The sequence below is a fragment of the Musca vetustissima genome, unplaced genomic scaffold (genome assembly GCF_032173495.1).
Source record: "Musca vetustissima isolate MV318-11 ecotype Yass unplaced genomic scaffold, APGP_CSIRO_Mvet_v1 utg30175, whole genome shotgun sequence".
Classification (NCBI taxonomy): Eukaryota; Metazoa; Arthropoda; class Insecta; order Diptera; family Muscidae; genus Musca; species Musca vetustissima.
In genome coordinates, this window is record NW_026874578.1 from 11,519 (window position 1) to 36,951 (window position 25,433).

Consider the following 25,433-nt stretch of genomic DNA (forward strand, 5'->3'; position numbering starts at 1 on the left):
AGTCACTGTAAACAACACAACACATGATATACGTCAAACCGTACTGAGTACTTTTATACTAAATATTTCCAACTTTTCAATGGAAGAAATGGTAGGAATGATAACTGTATACATAGTTTTATTTATTGTAGCTTCTTTATTATCATGTCGATATGTCAATCTCATCAGCAACCTCTCTGCTAGTGATATATGACAATAAAATCCGTGCCTTACAACCGCTCATTAAGAACGATCGTCTAGGAATTGGCTCAATAATTTATAGTACAGACGAGCTGCGGCTGTCTGGTACTTTTTTTTATCATATATGCTAAAGACATATTTTCCTATATTTTAAACCTTGTGTATATAGAGAGAAATATTACAATATTTACAGTATAACCGGATTCGTTAACATATCGCAATTTTTCCGCACGTCCTCAACATTCACTAAACTTGAACATACATACTCAGTTATTTTTAATTATAAATTGAAAATTACACATACCTTTTTCTTGCCATCTCCCACTAATTTTGTTGTATGCTGATCGTCTTCATTCAAACTGGCTGAACAGGGGTCGCGGTATCTGCAAATAGACCAAAAAAAAAAAAAAAAAAAAAAAATAGAATTAAGTACATTGAAAGAATAATATTCATTAAGTTAATGACATTTTACTTCAAATCAATGAAAGTCGTCATTGATTTTGAAACAAAGTAGAGCTTAATTGCTTAAACTAAAAGTGTATCACTTAAAAGAATTTAATAAATTTGTACATTTATATAGTGAACATATTTCATTAATGCAATGAAATTATTTATTGATTTTATGTAACTGTTTCATTAATTTTATGAACAATAAATATTACGTTAAACTAATGAATTTTGTCATCGATTTTGAAACAAAGCTGAGCTTCATTACTTCGAAGAAAAGTGTGTCATTTAAATATATTTTTATAATTTGTTCATTAATGCAATGAAAAAAGTTCATTAATGCAATGAAATAAGTTCATTAATACATCGAAATATGTTCATTAATGCAGTAAAATAATTCAATTGATGATGAAATAATTTTATTAATGTAGTGAAGCGCCTCAATTTAAAATACGAAGTTTTTTTATTAGCAGAAATTCATTGCTTTGGCGAAAATTGTGTAATTTTAATACATTTTGTTCATTAATTCAATGAAATAAGTTCATTAATACAACGAAATCCATTAATGCAGAGAAATAATTCAATTGATGATGAAATATTTTTTAATGTATTGCATCGTTAATTGATAGTGCGTCTTTTTTAGAGTTCTACATAGTCACAAAAGAAAATTCAGCAAATTTAATATTCATTTCATGCTGAAAGTATTTTGGACTGGGAAAGACAATAATACAGTTATGTTATTATAATTATTATTATATATAATGATCATGTTAACAATGATATATTTTCAGTAAATATTTCTATTGTATTTCTAGGAATTTTATTATTCACATATATATTTTATTTTATCTATTAAATCTATATCATTCAATAAATAATCTTTAATATAATGTATGTTTTCATAGTATATATGCAACATTTCATTATATTAATGAAACTATTTATCATGTCGATGAAACTCTTCATTATTTTAACGAAACTATTAATTGCAACAGGGGAAATGACATCGGTTGACAGAATGCATTATTTTTATTTCTTTCACACATTCTTCATAATTCAAATTACTAATTTAATTACATTTGTTCTACACCATTTAAATTTTGGCCAACAGATCTCTGTCTCAATTACAACCACAAAACTAAAGCCATTTGAAAATGTTTCGAAATAATTTTCAAGCTGTCTGTAAATTTAACAGACCTGTGATTATCTTTCTTTTTATTTGTTAATGAAATTATGAACTGTAATTAAATAGACATATTTCCATCATTAAATACATATGAGTATGACAAAATGTGAATGAGTAAGTGTTTATTTGGAAAGCCAACCAAGCAAACCGATATAACCGACAATGTAAACTCATAGGTATGTCATTCGGAATTGTATTTTATATAAGACAGAATATTTTTTATGGAGGTTTATTAAATGCTATTCCAAAATATACATTCTAATTAAAAGGATTTAATGAAATTTCAACAACGCATTCTGTAAATTCATAAATGCTTCATCTAACTTCGTATGTTGCTTTTGCTTTTCTTGTGGAATCGTTATATTCTGTTTGTATTATCAAACACTATACCATAATTTTAGATATTGACATTCCTAGTATGCCATACATCAATTTACTGGAAAATAGTCGTTGCGGTTTCCCATTCTTCTTCTTTTTTCCAAATCCTCTCAACACATTTTACAAAAGCGTTAAGGATTTTACATGATTGAGTGAACGACTAAATGAATGTGGATAGAAAATACTTTACAAAGATAAATTCACTGTAATATTCGAGCATGGGTAGTGGCTTAACGAAATAACTTTTTGCGGTTTTATCTTTTAAATTGCAGCAATATAGAGGGAGGAGTTTGGGGGTTATAGCAAATATAGAAGGATGATGAGATTTACGTTATATCCAATAATTTGAAAACAAAAAAGTGTGGAACATATATTGCTTATCACTCTGTGGTCTAGATTACATACCAGAATTTAACCCAAACCCACCACATATGGCAATGGAATATTCTATACAATTCTGCGATGGAAATACAGCGCGAAGACCTTATCTACATGAGAGACCCACAGTAAGACCTTTAATGGACACAATTCCATGTTGATCGGACAGAGGTGATTGAAATTGGACTAATTAGGAGGAACATTTTGCAAAGCTTCTGGTCAAGTTGGGGCGAACGATTAAATAGGCTCTTACTCACGAATGCTCATAGCGAGAATTCGATTGTTTTCACTTTATCGCCAATGATAAAATTAGAATGAATGAACAAGTATTTGCAATCTCTCATTGTACGAAAAATTCACGAACGATAAAACTTCGTGGCATGCGCCATCGACACGATCTTTCGCGAGCATTCGTTGGGGATGAGCGTTCATTCAAAAGCAACAAAAAGCACAAAGATTATAAAAAAGTAAACACACCGGCGATGAATGTTCGTTTTCATTCGCGAACGAATGCCGGAAATGATTTCATTCACCAATGCAATGAACGATCGCAGTTGTGTGCTAGCATTCGTTTGTAATGTGTGTGCGAACATTGATCTTGCGAATGCTTGGTAAAGAGTTTATCGCGATAAATGCAATCGCAAAATGAGCACATAAGAAAAGATCGCATTTTTAATCCTTCTCGAGTGAATTTTTGCACACCCTGCTTCAGATATCATATAGTACCGGTGAAGATGACGGTATAGACCACCTAGCCAAGATTATAAACCACAGTTGCCGATGGTCTACCAGCCGATCTATTCAAGACCCAACTGATTAGTACAATTTGGCTGAGGGAATACATGCCCAATGATTGGAACCTCAACATTCTGTGTCCCGTGCACAAAAAAACGGATCTGTGCCACCTATAGCGGAATTAGTCTCCTTCACATCGCATGCAGGATAACTTCAACTGACACAAGGTCAGCAATTAAAGTCGAAAAGGAGCTCTTCAATACCGAACGAGGGTCCCAACAAGGTGACACTTTATCGTATAATAATTTTAACATTGCGCTGGAAAAGGTCATACGAGATGCAAAGGTGAACAGAAATGACACTCTGTACACCAAACAACACATGTTACTCGGCGATGACATCGACATAATCGATTGAACATTGCGAAAGGTAACAGCTACCATGGAACAAATTGAAAAGGAGTCTGCCAAATTGGGACTGGCAGTAAATGTCAAGAAGACCAAGCTGGTGGTATCATCGCGTAAGACGTCCAGTAGACTCCGTCCAACTGCGGAACTTGAAATCTACAGCCGAGATGTATGTTCGCGAACGAACTAGTTAAGATGGACGATTCAGTTCAAAAAGCAAGTGAACTAGTTCAGTTAAAGAATCGTTCAGTGTATGATTCACCATCGTCGTTCACGAATGTGTCTGTGTCGACGAACTATTGAATTACTGAACTAAAAGAACAAATAGTTCATTCATGAGAATTGAACTAAGGAGAGCGATGTTCTTAATAAACTAGAAAGTACAACTCTACATAATGGGTTGCCAGGGGTTACAGAATCTGCCAAAGTGGGACTGACAGTAAATAGCGTGAAGACCAAGCTAACTGATGGTATCAACGCGCAAGACGTATAGTAGACTCGGACCTTTGAGCTTAGTCAGTGATCTTAGTGTTGGCCAACAGATGCTTCTATGGTCTGAGTACGCAATTTAGGAACAAGGCCCCCTCTCACCGGACCAAACTCACACTCTTCACGACGCAGATACTACTCATGTTTTTGTATGGATCTGAAGCATGGGTACTTGCGCAAGCTGATGAGGCGGCTCTCGGAGTGTTTGATAGAATTTTTTTCCGAACGACCTAGGAGGCCGATCTGAGTCGACGGTGAATATCGGCGTCGAATGAACCACGAGTTATACCATCTATACACGTACATCGACATAGACGGATCGTGCTGCAGCGATTACGGTGCCTAGGCCATGTTGTGTGAATGGATTAGGATGCATAAGGTACATAAAAGAGAACCAAATCATGGTTCACGCAGAAGGAGAAGGCCGCGAATTCGGTGGAAAGTTCAAATCGAAGACAATATTTCGAACATGGTTTTTCAAATAGAAAAAACTGTGCACAAAAGCGACGCCCCTGCCAATCTTTTTTAAGGTCGGCTTATGGAACAAATGTTCTGTCTCGAGCCATCTAAATTAATAATAATGTATATCGTTTTGATCCGAAACACCTGATGGAAATAGAACATATTAAAGTTATTATTTTGAATGTGGAGGGAATGTTTTCATTCGGCCCGGCCGATTTAATCGACCTTTTTACTTCCGGGTTTTAAAAAATGGACACAAGTCTTACATTTTTTGTTGGGGGTAAATTTCACAACATGCTTAATTTCGTGGAGGCAGCTAACCCAACAATTTGTAAGATGAGGTAATATGAGACTGCGGTATTAGAAATTTTTAGCCTGATTTTTCGACGTTAAAAATGTAAATTAGTTTCATAGTGCATTCAAGGATTCTCGTGTGTAGAAAACCTTCTGTAAGAAACTTATTTACAATCTAAGAAATTTGTGAAAATTTATTTTTTTTGTATTGAAAACTCTGCTGCAATAAAAAATCATTACCACCCCACCCCCTCAAAAAATAAACTTACCTTGATGGACAGGCACACAGCGGTTGAGTGTAATTCAATCGGACATAGACAGCATTGCACACCTGTTGTATGGCACATTCGGGCAACAGGTAGATATGTTGATTGTGTGGATAGTAATGATATTTGGTGGGTTTTGCACCGTTCAATGGTTTCTGTAATGAAAGTGAGAAAAAAAAACAAAAACGAAAAAATGCGAATTAAAAAATTGAAAGGAAAACAATATGTGTGTATGTAAATATATGTATGTGTAATGACAGTTAAAAAGTTATTCCGAACTGGTGTTGTGTTAATTGAATTGAATTTTTTTTATTGAAATGTGAAATCACTTTTCATTGGAAAATCTTTTTTTATTAATTTTATTTGATTTTTGGTTATTTTGGTGGGATTAATTGGAATCGAATTTGCAGATTTTATAAAAAGTATATGAGTTACAGATGGAACAAGACGGAGTGGTATTACTTGAACATAGTTAATATTTCTCTGGGATTAGTTGTTCATGAATGGGCTTTAGAGTTGTATACAGTCCACCATAAATCGCCCATAAATCAGAAAAGCACCTTGAATTTTTTTAGTCGAGGGTATAAAAGGAAGAGACAAGCCGGACTCTCGGTAAAACAGTGCGGATCGCCCAGCATATCTGGATATTCCCGAGGCTACGTAGTGAAATTATCGGCGGAAAAATAAGGCTAGAGTGGGGCAATCTAGTGCACTTAGCGGATCGATCTTTCTCGTTCCTTTTTTTAAAAAGGAACCGTAGTAGGCCCATATTTAAAAGTGATTTTAACCGAACCGAACCGAAATACATAGCCGTCGTGAGCCTTTATTTAAAAGTGATTTTAGCAGAGTCAAATTAAAGACCCGTCGTGGGCTTTTATAGAAAAGTGTTTTAACCGTGAAAAGCCGTCGAGGCCGTGTGAGTGATTGATTGTGAAGTTAAAAAGGCATAGGGTATCGAAGCCTAATCCGGATCACCTCAACCACCAAATTACTCCATCTTCTCTAAAGATCATCGTCCAGAATGCCACCACATTTCCAGTTATTTGTTGTACCATCAGCCGTGCCGGAGCAGAGCCAGATGTTGCAGACTTCAATCGCAGTAATTTTAGTATATGGTATTTGTATGTCAGGGGGGCTACTCTGTATTGCGATGCGTGAGAAAAATTGTAACGCATCGCGTAATTGGTACTCTCTAATTCGTTTTCGTATCTCCTTTCGCATCTACTTTACGCAAATGTAGCATCACCGCACTCTGTAATACGAAAACGCATGCCAAACTCGTTCGTTAAGCGCAAATATCTTGCGTTAACAAAATAGCAAACGCAAAGGAAGCGAAACATATAAGTAAGGTCCATTAAAGGTTTTATTAAATATAAATTGTAAATTATTTTAAGTAAAAGGCAAAAAAGTCACAGTTACAGGCTCAGCAACGTCAGTTCCTAACTTCAGTAGATTTTATGGGGCAACACAGTGATTTGGCAAAGGGACAGTTGCAGAGTTCAAATGCGAAACAACGCATTCTTTTTAAAATTCTTTTTTTTAATTCGTTCATCATTTTTGTTTAAAAAAACACTCGTACCACACAAAAATATGTTTTCATTTACAATTTTTTGACGTTTCCTTTTGTCATTCTTCGTTATTGTTTACTTTGTGGCGACAGTGTTGCCCTATTTTCAATTTAGTTTGCGAATGCGTTTGCTTGAACGTTACAGAGTACCAAATTGTACTCTTAACGCATTTAGCTTTCGCATCGCACTTGATTTCGCAACGCAATACAGAGTAACCAGTTTCTAATTTAAGTTTCTAATTTAAGCGAAGCACTCTCAATTGGAAAACATAAAACTACATTCAATATTTCAATATAAATTTTCTGTGAGCAACTCTATCCCAGCAACCAGATGAAACTTGTCATTACAATCGCATATGTCTATGTTTCTGTATAGTGTCCATATAAAGTTTCCGCCTTGTATACGTTTTATTTCTGATACAATCCAAATTTAACTTTTTATATATATTTAATTGTATGCCAAAATTGGGCATATCATCACCATCCGTACACTAAAAAATACCCAAATCTCTTAAGGCTTTCCAGTATTTTCGACCCTTTCAGCTCTAAGTGTCAATAAGTTTGATTTTCACCAAAATTGGTGACTAAACATCAAAGTTCATATTTTCACTTTTTTGTTTTTTTAGTATCTTTGATTGATTTAAACAACACCAAAAGGAAGGTGAAAATTGAATGCCTGACGACGGACTGTTTGACCCGCTTAATATGTCAACATAAATTGAATAAATTTTCCCTAAACACTTTTGGGCTATTGGAAAAAACTTTAACGTATACCAAAAATAAAAAAAACAAATAACTGCAAAAGGGGAATTCTTGTTTTGGGAAAGAAGAAAAAACAACAACAACAACACTTCAATGCAACTTTCTCAAATGAAATTTACACTCCTTGTAAAGAAAAACACGACGAAGGAGAAGAGGGAGAAGAAAAACACATCACCCAAAAGCGTTGCCATTGTCAGATCACATACTAAGCAATTTTAAGTTTTATAACAATTTTCGCATTAACAAAACAAAGTAATACTTCACTCCTTCCTCCCAGCATCTTCGTCAAATCATTGCGGGTGACAAAATACACTTTCAAACACTTTCTTTTTCTTATTCTTTGCAATTGCTGTTGTTGTTTCTGTTATCTGTAATTTCTGATATATTTTTGTGCGAGGGAACTGTGTATAGAATCATGAAATGATGTTTCATCGAAGTTGAATAGGAGATTACACTGGGGAGCAACAAAAGCAAATATTGGAATATATTGAAAAAAAAAAATATATATCAAATTAAAAATCCGACTGTAGTGTAAGTTCTTCCATTTTTCCCAATGTTGTTGGTGTGTGTGATTTTTTGTGGAAAATATTTTGCAAATCCCCACACCTAATTTCTAGCATTCTGAAGTTCCTAGCCCACTTTTCCAACCAGAGTGTCTGTACTTTTCTCAGAGATAACTGCAAATGTAAGAAGAACTAATCAACCTACACACTAATATCCATCATAATTAAAATTTGAGTACCATTTAGTTCCTTCGTTCTCGTTTAGCACGCATTTCTAAAACTACCTCCATATCTCAACACTACACACCAATTCTGGCCGTGTCATTTGTTACCTTTCGTACTCTTGTAGTAGTTATTTCCAGAAAGTTCGTAATTCGTGCTGTAATCTTAATTTTACCAAATTTAGAACATTCGTACGAATTTTAAAAACTTCCTACATAGCCTAATTCTACACCACAATAGTGATCCTAACTTTAAATGTCAACATTTTAGCTCTATCAGTTACACAAATCAAAAGTTTTTACAATTTAGTACATATTAGTACTAATTTTCCAATCCTACAGCCCAAGAATGATTGTTAATCCAATTTTCTGGATTCCAGCTCTATCGATTAACCCAAATCCAATTTGCACCAAGTTCAATAAGATTTAGTGCACATTTGCACGAATTTCCAGAACTACCAATAAACCCAATTTTACATTGATCCTAACTCCAAATTTTTGGATTCTAGCACTATCGGTTCAACTCAAATTCAAATTGTACCAAATTTAGTACCATTTTGTACGAATTTCCAAATCTTCCTACCCCAATCCTACATCCCAACAGTGATGCTAACTACAAATTTCCGGATTCCAGCTCTATCGGTTGACCCCAAATTCAAATTGTAACAAATGTAGTACCATTTAAAAAACATGTACGAATTTCCTAAACTACCTACATACCTCAATTCTATAAGGCGGTAGTAATTTTCATATTTCAGTGTTCCGGTTCACCCAAATCCAAATTGTATTGAATATGGTACCATTTTGTACTTTTCGTACACATAAGTACAAATATCCAAAACCACCTACATACCCGAATCCTACACTCCAACAGTAATCTTATTTCCAAATTTTAGTGTTCCAGCTCTATAGTTTCTCCCAATTCCAAATTGTACCAATTATAGTAGGATGTAGTACTTTTCGTACACAAAAGTAAAACATTTCAAAACTTCGTACATATCCCAACACTATTCTCCATCGACAGGAATATAGGTCCATCCGTACCATAAAATTAAAATTGTACCAAATATAATATCATATAGTAGTTTTCGTATACATGAGTACACACTTCCAAAACTACCTCTTTATATCGACCCTACTTTTCAACCTTTATTCGCATTCCACATTTTAAGTTTTGTAACCAATTTAGTATATTTTAGTACTATTCGGATCCTTATAGTTCGATTTTCGAAAAAAAAACCTTTTGGTACATCTATTGTACACTCCATCAATGACCCTCAATACAAATCTAGCTCTACCGGTTCGCCAAATACAAATGGTGCATAATGTAGTACTTTTCATGCCGTTCTAGAACGAATTTCAAAAACCCTGGCCTTATCTGACACCTTCGAACTAAGAATAACCTTCACCTCAAATTTTAAGATTGATGAATCGTTAAGTCTGCCAATCAATTACTCATTCATACTACTTTTTTTATTTTTTGTGTGGTTTACAAAAGCATAAGTTTGTATATATTAGGGACTACCCTAATATACTCAGACTTATGTTACACACGAATGCATTAACGACACACTGTGATCAGCGACATTGTCATTATCGTCATCATCATTAGTTGTTAGTTGAGCGCCGAGTGGATGGATATGAAATTGCAAAATGTATTAATAGCCTGACGTTGGATGTCAGGGAATGACTGTCGTCGTCGTCTTCTTCTTTTACGCCACATTTTCCAGGAGAAAATATCACGAATTGCATAAATAAGTGATGATGTCTTTTTGTTTAAAGCAAAGCTATTTCTTTTTTTTTTTCTTTCAAATATATACATGCATGGTGTACATGTGTGTATTCCACATCAGAAGGTTAAAGTTCATCACAAGCTGTAAGCGCTGAATCTTCAACGACTTGTTGTGTGTGCATCGATGATGGTCGTAATGATGCTGTATGCTGGAGACGATACTCGTTGCTGTCACACAACACTTTGCCAACTTTTTTTGCTAACGATGTTGCTAATGTGCAAATGAATTGTTAAGAGTAGCTACTCCTTTTCTGCCGACTTTTCATTTAGCTTATAAAAAATTTTTGTACGCACGAATATTTGCAACTCTCAAATTTGAGGAGATTTTTTTGTTTTGAAGCTGATAATTATGAATATGTTTGATGGGAACTCGGCAGTGCGTTTAATTTGTGCAGAATGGTTTTTGTGAAAATTGATAAAATTTAGAAAATATTTATTAAGCTTTAAAAATACTGCAACCGTTTCTGTTGCTAACAACCGTCGACTTTCCACACACTCGATTATGACTAGTTTAATCTTCCATATTTTCTTTATGTCATACACTCTTAAAGACCTTTGTATTGGTGTTACAAAATTCGCATATGTATTTTCCAAATTATTTCGATATAAATGATAAATACAATATATCAAAAAAGTGTTGATACGAACAACAATCCCAACCGAATAGTTAATATTGTATATGATTGTTCTAATGACGCATAACATGAGCATGTAAGTAAATAAGAAAAAACCAGAAGGGAAAGTAGTAAAGTTGAACTGGGCCGACTATGTGATACCCTTCACCATTTTGGGTATATTCTACATATGTATCCTAACAGACGTCACGTTTTTGTTATATATCTATATCTGAACCGATTTCAGGGAAACTTGCCAGAGACTAATTTATATTACTTCAATACGTTGTGTTAATCGGCCTAGCTATGGATCTTTTCACGAAGTTTAGCAACATCATTGTAGACTTAATTCAGTAACCTATACCAAAATTCGTGCAAATCCTATATATCTTTCGATTTGCACTTGGGGACTTTGGTCCACCAATTACATAAAATCGGACGAAAATATATATGGGAGCTATATCTAAATCTAAACCGGTTGTCACGAAACTTTGCACACATCATTCTATACTTAATTCACTACGCTATGCCAAATTTCGTGCAAATGGAAAGATATATAGGGTCTTTGGTGCACCAATTACCTTAAATCGGATAAAAATATATATGGGAGCTATATCTAAATCTGAACCGATTTTCACGAAACTTTGCACACATCATACTAGACTTAATTCAGTACGCTATGCCAAATTCGTGCAAATCGAAAGATATATATCATTTACCTTAAATCGGACGAAGAGCTATATCTAAATCTGAACCGATTTTCACGAAACTTAACACACATCATTATAGACCCTATTCATTACGCTGTGCCAAATTTCGTACAAATCGAAAGATATATAGGGACTTTGGTACACCATTTACCTTAAATCGGACGAAAATATATATGGGAGCTATATCTAAATCTGAACCGATTTTTACCAATTTCAATAGGGTTCGTCCTTGGGCCAAACAAATGAGTTGTGCCAAATTTCATGTACTTTGTTTACAATTTAATATGGACAGACAGACGGACATGCATAAATCGACTCAAAAATGATTCTATGCATATTCTCAAAAGGAACCATGGGTCTATATCGATTATTTTTGCCTGTACATATGTACAAAGACATAGTACTCTGTACCACAGCGTGGCGAAGGGTATAAAACGAGACAAGACAATAACAAATAAGAAGAAAACAAAAACAAAATATTAAAATTAAAACGGCAAAGGGTTTCTGTGGCACCAAATGTGTACATTGTAAAATGGTATTTGTGAAAATTAATAAAATTTAGAAATTATGATATTTATTAAGCTTTAGAAAACTAGAGGCTAAAGGATTATCCAAACTACTCAGGGGTAAGGGTTCTATCACTCTCTTTATACAACTATCCATTTTATGGCAACGCAAAATATAGGCCAATAGAAATAGAAATTTGTTAGCATTGGAATTAGCGAATTTGACTTCGATTGAAATTAGCGAAAGGGCGGACCTAGAAAAATTATTTTTTTTGGAATAACGCCTATTTTCGACCAAACACTAAGCTGAACAATAGATCTTCTCTATTGGATTTGTCTTGTTCATACGATAGCTATCTAAGTCCACAAAAATATATTAAATTTGAAACCGATTAGATTAATAGTTTTTGAGTTATCGTGCCCGCTCTAGTGTAAAAACACCGCTTCGAGAAAAATGCGTTTAAAGTTTGAGAAGCACTTTTGTCGTCACTTGATGCTGACTCAATAAGTCGGCTATATCTTGAAGAGTTGTTGAGATTTTCACTGGTCAAATGACACACACACACTCATATCTGATAAATTAGCCAGTAACACATGTTTGTGGTTTGCTTGTGTGTGTGTGTGTAAATAATCAATTTTAGATTTCAATATTTAAAATAATTGGCTAATTCGAGACAATGATCAAACGCTGTTGGTCTCGGTCGGTCATATATGTATATCAATTGCGGTCATTTAATTGAAACCGCAACAACAAATTAACCCATTAAAGAGAAAGTTGTATATATGGAATAAACAGAGAAAGAGAGGAAGTTAATTGTACAAAACAATAAATTTATAGTTGTTGTTTTTGTTTTGAATGCAAATGGGAAATAATTACATCGTTTCTCAAAGTAAGAAAAATATCTATTGAAATTAAAGTCCAAGATGTCGTTGACATTGGAATTATATTTGGAAATTAAATATAGGTGTAAATGATTTTATTGTTATCCAAATTGTTTTCCCGGTTTGTGCTGGTCTAATAATGAACACGCGAATATTTATCTGCAAAAATGTTTTTATTGTTCTTCAAAGTATTCTGCAGCCTGCTTTAGATACTTTTTCAGGTGCTCAAATCAATTGTCGAAGCACTTTTTACACTCCGATTAAGACACCTCCAAAATGTGGGATTTCTACAGCATCTTAGGGCTACAAAAATTGTTTACCACGCGTATTTTTCATTGGGTATAAAATCAGGACAGCTGATGACCCCTCAATTCAATGTATAGCCGGTCCAAAAGACGTTGTTTGGAGCTGAAGTAGGTCAGCTCTAATTGTCGTGGTTCACTCCCCTGTTCTTCATGCGAACTTATTCCAAGTGTTCTGGCAAGCAAATTGTGATTTATTATCTAAAATTCACCTTTGGAACAGTCGCCACATGATCGCTTCCTGCACGACCAACATATATTTGGGACTCATTCCACTATTCGTCACCTGTGAGCATCCAAATATAAGAAGCCTTTGTTCACGGTCAGATATTGAGAAAAAAATGTCTTAGCATGATTCCAACTCACGATTATGTGGCACCATGGCCGTTTTAGGATTACCTTTGTCTTAGATCATCCTTCGGCCGCTATTGAATTCCCGAAACCAGTTTTTTAATTTAATTTAATCGTCAAATCTCGACTAACAGAGTCGATCCAGACATCCGTCCGTCCGTCAGTCCATTTAAATTTGTAAACATACTACAGACCACAGTTATGGAACAATTGTCACGAATTTTTGTATGAAGGACCGAATCGGACGAAAGAAGACCACTTTTTTTTTTTTTTTTTGTAATGATCGGTTAATATTTAGGTTATTAAGTGGCCCAAAAACTTTATTTTTGTATGTATTTCTGGTCGCTCTAGAGGCAGCAATTTTGACCCGAAAATCACGAAATTTTACATGGGGAAGGGGATCTGGACAAAGAATAAGCATGACTGTTTTAGTTAAGTTTGGTCAATATTTAGCGGGGAAAATTGACCCAGTTTTTTGTGTGAAAAATGGCGAAATTTGCATACTATGGCGTATATAATTTAGGCCTAAAGGATATAGACCCGAGAAGTTGATAGTATATCCAAAAAGAGTGGTTGACCTATAAATTGATACCCATTATATTGAAGTACGTGCCCGTATGCGGGATCTATGCAATATAATATTGTTTAGAATTACCATTACCACACTAGAGGGCGGAAATGTATCGCGGATGGCTAGGAAATTTTGCATAAAGTTCAGGTTATGGTCAAGGATGATGCTTACAATTATCGATGATGCTCAGATGATATTTCGGATATGAAATAGACCGGGATTTGATCAACAAATTTGAATGACTGTCGTGAAAATGATGGGTAACTGATGCCGCAGAGCAGCTGTTGACATCGAACCGGCCAAGAGACTGCAAATATCGCGAAATATTACCCAGACTCGGAATATAGATTCGCAGTAACTGAGAGCTCAATGGTATTTGTTTCTTATGGTTGGCCCCGTCCGACGATACTGTCCCCCTCACTGTTTTTATTTTTTTTAATTGAGTTTTCAATACACTGTAAACAACACAACACATGGTCGTACCTCTATTTACCATACAAAATTGACTCCACTCAATATCTCGATTTGATCAAAATCATATGCAAAATTGAGATAATTTCAAATACAACCCTGCTTTTGCAACAACAAAATAATCATTTCTCCTTAAAGTATGCTTCAAAATAACTGTCTACAAAATATGTCAGCTGACGAAAAATTTATTATTTTGGAATTAATAATAAATATTACTATAATATAAAACAACAAATGTTTTTAGGCTTTTCTGACTTACTAGAGAATAATTTCTTATACAATTATTATAATTTCAAATGCAATCCCTGCTTTTGTACAACAAAATCTGTTCTCCATAAAATATGCTTTAGAACAAGTTAATATTAAATATATAACCGTCTAAGAAAGATGTCAGCTGCTGTATTTATAATAAATATCACTATAATTTAAAACAACAAATGTTTTTATCCATTTCTTCTCTAATAGAGAGCAATTCCTCGGAAAATGATAAAAATGTTGACTGAAAAATTACCACAGAAATTATTAAAGCAGTGAAATGTGTATGTATGCGTAAACAAATAACAGCTGACAAATTCAATTCATTTTATTTTAATACTAGTCTAAACAGCTACGTTTTGACATCTCGATTTAGAAGGGATAGTCTGAACGCGCCTTAACACTAGAAAGACGGGAATTTTGTATATACCTATATTGCCTAAAATCGGTCAAAAGTACCTCATACTGAAAGAATTTTTATTGTGTAAAGAAATTTTTTTAAGGGAACCCCACCCATTCTCGATATTAATTTTTCAAGATTTTCAATGGGCTGGTAAATCAATACCAATGCTTGTTAAGGTTTGTAACTTTGCACATATATAATTGAAGATTTAAAAAGGAAGAAAAATAATTTACAAAAAATTTTTGTTGTTGTTTTGTTGTTTTTTTGTAATTAAAGAAAAGCCCTTATTTTCGATGGCGGGCATGATAACTCCTCACTGGAACATCGGAATCCGAAAATTCCAACGGTGTTAGAAAGAGTACATGTCTGGCTCTCGTATGAACTAGGATTATTGACTTCGCTCTAAAATTAACAAAATGGTGGACCTTTAAAAAAATATTTTTGGAAAATCGCCGAATTTTTACCAAAACCCAGGTCAAAAAATAAGGAAGATCTTCACCGATTGGCTTTATCCTAGTTCATACGATAGCTACACACTCACAGAGAAACGTGTAAAAATTTGAAGTAGATTGGGTTATTAGTTTTTGAGTTATCGTGCCCGCCATTCGTTTAGAGAAAAACGCGTATAAAATTTGAGAAGCCCTTCAGCCGTCACTTGATGCTGGCACAATAAGTCGGCTAAATTTTCAAGAGTTCTTGAGATTTTTACTAGAAAATTTGTAGGGCAACACAAAATAATAACAAAATTTCTCCTTAATGAGTTAATATTCAAAATAACCGTCTAAGAAAGATGTCAGCTGCTGAATTTATGATAAATATACCATTTCTTCCATAATAGAGAGCAATTCCTCGGAAAATGTTAAAAATGTTGACTGAAAAATTACCACAGAAATTATGAAAGCAGTGAAATATGTATGTATACGTAAACAAATAACAGCTGACAAATTCAATTCATTTTATTTTAATACTAGTCTAAGCAGCTACGTTTTGACAACTCGATTTAGAAGGGATAGTCTGAACGCGCCTTAAGTCTTTACACAAAGTGTTATTTTTCCCTTCTTCCTCTTTATTATTACAATATTAATAATTATTTTAATTATAAATTTTAATAACAACAATCAAGCAACAAAAAAATCCACATCTATTATTTTTCCACATTCCACTAGCTGTCATTGACTGACAACATTGCGTGATATTGCCACACTTTTATATTAGCCGGCGCATAGCACACTTGTGATCAAAAGAAGAAAGCAAATCTTTTTTTGTAGAAAAGAAGAAGAAGAAGTCGACGAGGAGGAAAAAAGTCCGATGAAACACAGATGTGACATGCCATTGGATAAATTATGGAAATTAAGTGAATTGAGACACTTGCCTAGTGGGTTTTCTAAGACCGACACCAAAGACAATGTATGGCATATGGATGACTGTTATGGATGGCCACAACAAGAGCTGCAACAACAACAACAACAGCAGAATCAAAGGTGGATGTATAAGTTGATTATCTCCATCGCACCCCACCACACACTCTTATACGACGGCGAGTATTGTTTTCTTTTAATTTTACCTAATTTCTAACAGCAGTTGGCTAAACAACTTGCTGCTGAACTATAACTGGCTGCCTGGCAATGCAATGATTGTAGCATGCAACACATCATGTGGCCATTTGCTGCATGCAACAGATATTCCATCATCATCAGCAGCAGCATCTGTTATTATGCCATGTTGTTGTATTGTGGGTTACTCTTTCAGACGAGCAATATCAACAATTGTGGTCGCCAGTGTTTGCTGCCACAATCTGGCCTCTTAACTAATAGCAGCAAGGTCCAAGTCGAGCCAAGTCATCTAATGGAAATGGTGGTGGTGCTGCCATTACGTTGTTGCTGCATTCTTCTCCTAACTGTTTGGAGACAATAATGGCATTCGCAACAACTGGCCTGCTTGACTGACTAACTGATTGGCTGATGATGGCTACATGAAAGTAGTTCACCTAAAAACCAAAGTCCATGAATCCATAACACGAAAACAGAAAACCTGCATTCTCTCACCCAATCGCTTGGTTGGTTGTCCATCCATCAAGCCCCACGGATGACATTATGTGTGCAAATGGTTTTGAAATTGTCACAGACGCGCATTTGTATAATTCGATGTAAGCCATTAATTGAATTCGTAATTGACTCGTGGTTAAGTAGTAGTTCCACTTAGTTTTTATAAAAAGTCAAGATAAAAAAAATTCGTATAACATAGAGGGCGCTAGGAACATTTTCAAAAGGTACACGGGAAAATTTGATGCAAAAATTAATCGGAGATTAATTTATGAATTCTACAATTTTGAGTGGAAACGTTCAACGCCCAACAGACATTAAAACATTAAAGTAAGTAAAAACGTATTCAATGTTGACCGGGTCGAATTTTTTATGCCCTCCACCAGGAGGGTATAACATTATCTAAAAGCGATCCCTACCGCTTTTAAATATTATTAGTTTATTTGGAAAATCGGCTAGGACCGACTAAGTAACTGAAATGTAAACTTACAACTATTTCAATATCGCCTAGGACTTTGTCAAAACATGTACCAGTATTGAAATGTTTCTGTATATATGTTTTACCCGGAATTCCAAATTACCACCATTTGGTTGGGGAAATGCGACTTAAATCTGCAAAGTAACACGGGGCTATGTCGAAGCATCAAACCATATATATAAAGACATAAATTACTGTCACTTCGTTATACCCGGAATGCAAAATAATCGTCAGTTATGTGAGGAAATGCGGTGTAAAACCTTAAAAGAACTAACAAATTTGCGGGATCTTTATATGTATACAATGTCACAACATGGGCCTATATCGAAAAAATTGGGCAATTATTTTTTTACCCTTCAAGATTCGAAAATGTAAAATAACTATCCTTCGGTCAGAAAATGCCTCCAGCTTTGAAATATCGAATATGGGATCCGAAATTTTCTACAAAACTTTTATTTACCATACTACAACCTCCAAACCATCGAAAGTGGGTCGGGACCATTTTGTTTGAAGCAACATCAAAGGATGTATCTAAATTGAACAGAAATGCGGAAAGAAAAATCGAGCCACTTCGATGAGGAAATATGGTTTAAACATTTAAAATGTCAACAATGAGGAGGGATTTTTATTTATGAAATATTCAGCAAAAATGTTTTTTACCATGTGACAACTATCGGGTCGGGGCCATTTTTGGGAGTATTGTCAAAACATAGACCTATATGGAACATTTTCGGCGAGGATATTTTTATTTACAAAAAACGGTTTAAACTTTCAGAATACCAATAATGAGGGGGGACTTTTAAACGGGGGTTCTGTAGAAGACCTGCCGAAATAAGTCCATATTTAGAAGCCGTATGGAAGATTTTTTTATATTTTTTAAGCCTATATATTGCATTCTAACTAGAAAATGCAATCTATTCACATATTAACTGTTCTGCAAAGATTTTTTATTTATCAGAAACCCGAAATTAAAAATTACAGCCACTTCGATGGGAAAATGCGGTTTAAACCTTCAAAATACCAAAAAATGAGAGGTACTTTTACTTTAGGACTAAGTAGAAGAACTGCAGGAATTTTTATTTATAAGACGTATGGAAGATCTACTTTATGAAACCTATATCAATGTATTCATTGAGGCCCTCTTTTTTATTTACCACAAACCCGGAATTGAAAATTACAGCCTCTCCGGTTGGGAAATGCGGTTTTAAACTCCAAAATACCAAAAATGGGAGAGACCATTACTTGAGGGGTCGTGACGTTTAGTTAAGGACTATTTGGAAGACCTGCAGGAATTTTTCCATACTTTTCCTTTATGTCCTCATAAAACTGCTGTTGATGGTCCGTGGAACATTTGCACCTTGGGATTTTGTGAAGCGAACTGAGGTCTATTGATAACAAAACGAAATATACAAATATATAAAAGAGGAAACCTGGAAGAAGATTTTTAATATTTGTGAGACCCATGTACACCTTCCTATGTAGACTATCACACCAAGACTGAATCGATTAAAGACATCTCGGAAAAATAGCAGTCGAACCTGCGGGAAATTTGTTGGAATCGGAATGAAAAAGAAAAGAAAAATTGCTTCGATATAGCTGAAAAATTCATAGGAGATCCCATTATTGATCAGAATAAAATTCTATGTCGATTTAACGTTCTCCGCCTTCCCGTCTGTTGAAATCTGGTTATAGGTCTCAATATTTCCTCATTCATTGCAACTTCTCCTAGAATGTTTAGTCTTGAATATATCCCAATTTCAATCGGTTTACGGTTTGACAATAGTCCCCATACAATGTTTTCCACCAATATACGGTATTTTGGGCACGTTTTTAACCGAATTGACTGGTCAAACGGATCAACTCTATTTTTATTCAAATTTTAATTACTCTTATGATTTCCATATTAAAATGCAACTCTGTTTTAAACATTTGAAATTAACGGTTAACTATGTAAATATTTTGTAAATATTACCAAAAACTACATCACTGATATTACTGCCTTGTTACACCACTAATACTAGATTAGAATCTCGCTTCTCATAAGTAGTATCTAAGCTCAATCTAATTTCAATAAAATCAGCTACACTTCGAGTCCTGGACCACCCGGCTCTAATTTGTTTAGCGAACACTGAAGGCTTAAAATCATTACCCACGCTTGCCCAAGTTGATGAACTAGATCATAAGCTGGAAGTAGTTCCTAAACAAGGAGTAGCCAACATTATTGCCTTGCTTTACCGGAAGTTATTTGGTGGAACAAATATTCCTTCCAAAAACTATAGAATTGGTTCGCACCTATTTTATGGCATCTTCCAAAATATTTTTTGGGGTTTTAAACAAGTTGGCTGTAATTTATCAATTTGAATGTCCCCATAATGATGAAGGTTATAAAAAAATTCGGACCCTGTTGAACTTAACGACCGAAAATAAATTTCGCCATTGATTGATTAAATTTTTATGCTGGATAATTATTTCTGTCTGAACAGCTTCTGTTAATAGCCAAGCAAATCAATTAAAATTTCACTTTCATAGCTCTGGACCACTCAATGCCAAATAGTAGTGTTGTTTTCTTTCTAATTGAATGAAATAATAATTTCTCTATGTAAATCTTTGAAAAAAAAAAACAACAGCCCCAGCTGTGAAACAAATTACCTTGGGATTCTTTTTTTTTCATTTCACTGTACGTCGTGGTGGCAAATTTACTCACTTGCTGTTTTTTTTTTCTGTCTTATTCATATCCACCACTTTCACATTATTATGGTAATTTTGTGTAGTATTTTTTGTCTGTCTTTTGTTTTTTTTTTCTTGAAGAGGGGGGATATATGTTTTGCCTCTACTACTTCATTGTCTATATTTTTTCTTTTTTTGTCTATGTACCACCTTAAGATTCAGTGGAATTTAATTGTCGTCGAAATGGTTGTTTGTTTTTTCTATCTCTCCTACTTCTCCTTCTTAATTAGATATATATTTTTTTCATTTGGGTTTTTTGTTTGTTGGCTTGTCTTGATTATGATTTGCTTTGATTTCGCCTCCGAGCTGAAGAAAATACCCTCAAGGAGTTTAGTGCGAAGTAGTGAAAAAAAGTGAGTGGGCCAATTACCAAATTGCTTGACGTTAATGATGATTAAAGTACTTGTATTGGATTCAAATATTTTTGATTTTTTTGTTTTGTTTTGGTCAAACATTGTAAGTAATTAAAATATGAAGTACTTAAAATATATCATTACGTTTGATCAGAACTAAAATCTATACTGATTATGTCTGTTGAAATAACTATAGAATTTACAATATTAAAGATAAGAGCTTCGAACATAGCTTACTTATCCGCAGGACATTTTAAATGTAGGTCAATGTTTTGACACAGACCCCATTAAAAGGCCCCGCCTTATTTTATGTATTTCTAAAATCATAGACGCTTTTTTGTCCAACCGAAGTGGCTGTAACTTGTCATTCCGGGCTATTTCTGGGTACAGAAATTCTTAGTAAACATTGTTCAATATATCGGACCCTTTCCGTTTCACGTTATTCTTAAGGCCACCTAAATTGTTGTAATGGGGGTTTCTATTTCCTAAGACGATAAAAAAACTTCCTGACCGATTTATTTTGAATGCGTTCTTTATGGTGATTGATATATGAAGATCAGTCCAGACGATTTTAGTGATATTTTTATTCTAGTTTTGGCTAGTTTCTCCACCATGAGGTAGACATTAAAAATACCAAATATCCATCAGAAATTTTATAAGGGTGCAATGCCAAAGGAAATTGCTGCCAGGATTTGACGAAATATGAAGCTACTGTCTCTCATCCTCAAAATAACAAAAGCAAGGTTCCGTTATATGGAGCTATACCAAACGAAGAACAGATATTGATAATTTTTTATAAGAAACCCAATGAGAAACCAAATCATCAAATTAGAGTTAATTCCTTTTAAGAACGTGTGTGGTATCCATCCTTAAAATAGGGCCAACGTAGTTAGTTTTGTTGGTAGGAAGATTTGCTATACAATAATAACCAAAAATATCAAATAAGAGCCAATTATTCAGTTCGGAGTATGTTGCATAGGGTTGGCGCATCAATTAAATAAATGACCCGAGGACGTCATTCGCTGTGTGCTATTCAGTACCGATATGCATATTGATCTAAAGGCTCCCTTTAATACCGTTGGACCTCTCTCTAAATCATGCAGATTCATCTCTCTCTGAAGCACCCTAGCAGGTAATGGTACGAAAGCATTTGATATACTTAAGTGAAGAAAGTATCTTCGTCTACTCATGTAGATGGTCCACAGGTGTCATGAGATGGCACCCTGTTTCTGTTCGCAGTGCGGCGTTCTGACAAGCCTGAATACTTTTACATTGCGTAGAACTAGTATTGCGGACCACAATGCACATCGCATAGCTGGCCAAGGACCGACCTATCCCTTTATAAGAGAGCAACAAGATTTCGTTATCTGCTGCAAGTGCTGCTGACAAGCGTCTTGATGACATTATTCCTACTTTTTAACATATCGCAGATAGCTGCGGTTTGCGCGGAACTTTGTGGCCATGATCGTACAATTATCTGCATATGTAATAATCTTATCTCAGAGCGCGGAATGTCGTAAAGGTAGAGGTTAAACAACTCCGGAGATATCACCCCACCTTGGGTACTCCTTGCTTCAGTCTACGGAATGTGGACTTCTTATTCCAGAACTTCGCGTGTAACTGGCGCCCAACGTAACTGGCCACCGGTCTCAGAGTGTTGCAGTCACACATGTGACTGCACATCCCCAAACCTAACCTAACCTACACTTTTATTTTGGTCAAGAATTTATATTTTTTGGGATCTCTGGTGAATATTTCGAGGTGTTGCACATGGAATGAATATACACTCCACCTTATGTTGTAGGTATGATGACTGAAGTTCGCTCAATAATGGTGTTTAGGGGTGTGTTAAGCTTAGATTAGGTTAACATGAAGGGTGGATAGTACCACCACATGTCCAGCAAAAAAAAAGGGCCATACACTTAAGCCAGTTGGGGCCTGTTGTGTGCTTTAGAATTGAAAAGAAAGATAGCATTAGGGAACATTAGATTAAGCATCTTGAGTTTGATCCCCCTATGATTCTAGGAATTCTGTGTTTTTTGAGAATGCCTTCAGTATTCTCCTTTCACTTCCCCTGAGATCGGTTAGTCCGTGAATAATGTGTGTTATGTGTTAAGCTTAATTGTTGGAAATTCGTACCATAAGAGTACGAAAAGTACTAAAAAATGGCAGAATCGGTATTGGACGTTTGGGAAGGCGTAGTATCTCCCAAATTTGGATAAAAAAACATTGCGAAATTTGTCTGAAATCGTCGTGGCCTTATTTTATTGACTCGGACTCCGAAGCTAACAAAAGTGACTGACTCCTGGTCATAATCGACTACTCTGGCACAGCAGTTCTGTAATAAAAATTGAACAAGTTGGTTCATTTCTATACACAATTTATTTTTTCCAAAATTTTATCGTTAATGGAGGGATTTGGCTTTGGTGTTACATTAAATTCAAGATGATTAAATAAAATATAACTCTTATCTTTAAGAGTTTCCGCATCACAAAATATTACATATCTAATTCATTAAAGGATTAAAGTATTTCGAACAAGGAACATGAATTGTATTCCCCTGTATTTGTTGTTTTAGAAAATAAACGGTGCTTTGCATGTGCGTTCGAGTAAGCCTTTCTCCTCCTTCCATTGTGACAGCAGGTAGGCATGTTTTTTTAATGCCTTCTGTTGCCGCTCTACGAAAACAAACAAAACACAGCAATGTTAACACTTTCTTCTGGCACTCTTTACTGCAAAACCCCCCGTCAGCAATTCCTAGGAATATACCAGCAAAACGGCCTGTGTTCTATGCCATATTTCTAAGAAATTTAAATTTTGTTCGAAATAAACTTCCTGTTACTGCTTACATTGTAAATCAACTTGCTTTGTGGCATTGTATTTCTTTTTTTCCAGCTTTTTGTGGGATAAATTTGAATTCATAAGAGATTTCTATTTCCCAAACGGCATGCTGGTTTCCTTCGAAAACAAAAAAATGTGGTATGTGTAATGGGTTGGTGGTAGTTGAGAACAATTGTTTAAATAAACAACAAATTGCGTACAATTTTAAAAACAGCATTGGGAACCTATTTTACAAACATTCCTTTTTGCCGAAATACTAAAGCCAGTTTATTTTGTGTGTAGTATCTAACCCTCAGAGATTTTGATCCAATATTCCGCCTAGGTGTGTTTTAAAAGAAGTACTAATAAACACTGGTATTTGTTGAAGAATAAGGTCGTACGATATTCTGGAAATGCATATTAAATGGTACAAAATTTAGTACAATATTGAAATTGTGAAACGTAGAGGTACATTTTTAAAACTGGTATTTTGTGTTTAGATAATCATACGGTTTTTGGGAATTCGTGATATATGAGCGCTATACCGAATCGTGGCCCGATATATCCCATTTGTAAAACTAATATTTATATAATTGTTTTTCTAAAAAAAATTATAAGGATTGTTCTAAGTTTTAGATAGCAGGAACATTATGTCACTTTAGAAACTCGAAGATGCTTAGAATATCATTCGTCCAGGCTTTAACAAGATATTGCCATATTCAAAAAAAAAAAAAAAAAAAAAAAAACAATCATTATGGCCGCCCCTTTTTTTTATCAATTATCGGTTTAGCAATGTCCACCTCTCTGTCTGCTGAAATTGCGATTAAGCTTGGACCATTTAAGATTGAGTATACACAAAAACTAATTTAGTCAAAATTTTATTCATAGTTAATTTTGTTCATATATTAAATGTACTTCGTTTAGAATACAAGTAAAAATTCTTATAATCGTGAGAAAGCCACTATGTTTCAAAAAAACTTTAAACATTTCATAATATCACAACTATTTTCCTACTTTAACACTATTTCCGATCATTTGTCCTCTCTCTCTCGCTCTTTAAAAAAATACAAAAACACCACAACCACCATTCATTGTTCGTCTGTTTTGTTTTGGTATCGTCCTCCGCCTCTCCACCACCAAGTGGGAGGGTGGTTGCTAGTTTTGCAACTGTTTCTTTTGTTTACAAACGCGGTCACTCCGCTCACGCGATTGTGACTATTACCGACCTCTGCGTTGGTAGAAAATTCGCATATTTATTTTCCAAATTATTTCGATATGGTGGTTTTATTTTGTCTGTTATTGCTCATACTGGTTAATACACTTCATAACAAAAAATTATTTCTTATGATTTGAAATTAGACGCTTTAAGATTTTCTAAGTATGAATCGGACAAAAGTTCAAAAGGACGATGTGTCTTTCAGAAATTTATATACGATCTTATGACAGTTTTGTAGAATACCTGAAGTTCAACAAATCTGGTCTTGGAGGATGGATTTTACAAAAATATTCCGCATTCAATTTGACTGTAGACACGTCATCTGAAATAACCGATAATCGCCGCAAACAAAGATAATGAGCGTTTTCTTCTGATGTCGTTCCTTTATTACCATATTTTAATAAAATTTTTATATGTAAATAAATTAAATAATAAAAAAAGATGTTTTGTTGTCCTTTAGTTGAAATTTGTAACCTATCGACAATCGTCGGTAATTCTGTCGTTGAGCAGTAAATAAAAATAATTTAAAAACAATCAGAACTAGCATTGTATCCTTTTTGGCTCAACAAATCAACACCCAACCATACAAATTTTCCAAATAGGAGTCATCAATTGGTTATTAATTAAAGCACTCTTCTATAGCGATTTATTCCTGGTTTAGACAT

General features: G+C 34.5%; 1 protein-coding gene across 1 annotated transcript in view; it reads right to left on the bottom strand.

Moving 5' to 3' along the window:
- Positions 1–330: 330 nt before the first annotated feature.
- The window catches only part of LOC133334627 (serine-rich adhesin for platelets), a 91,444-nt gene continuing 66,341 nt past the window's right edge, over positions 331–25,433 (bottom strand). The window contains exons 2-4 of the mRNA XM_061542944.1: positions 5,226–5,377; positions 485–563; positions 331–336 (exon numbers count right to left, since the gene is read on the bottom strand). Of these exons, the coding sequence (XP_061398928.1) occupies positions 331–336; positions 485–563; positions 5,226–5,377 (237 nt within the window). The remainder of the gene's footprint in view (positions 337–484; positions 564–5,225; positions 5,378–25,433) is intronic.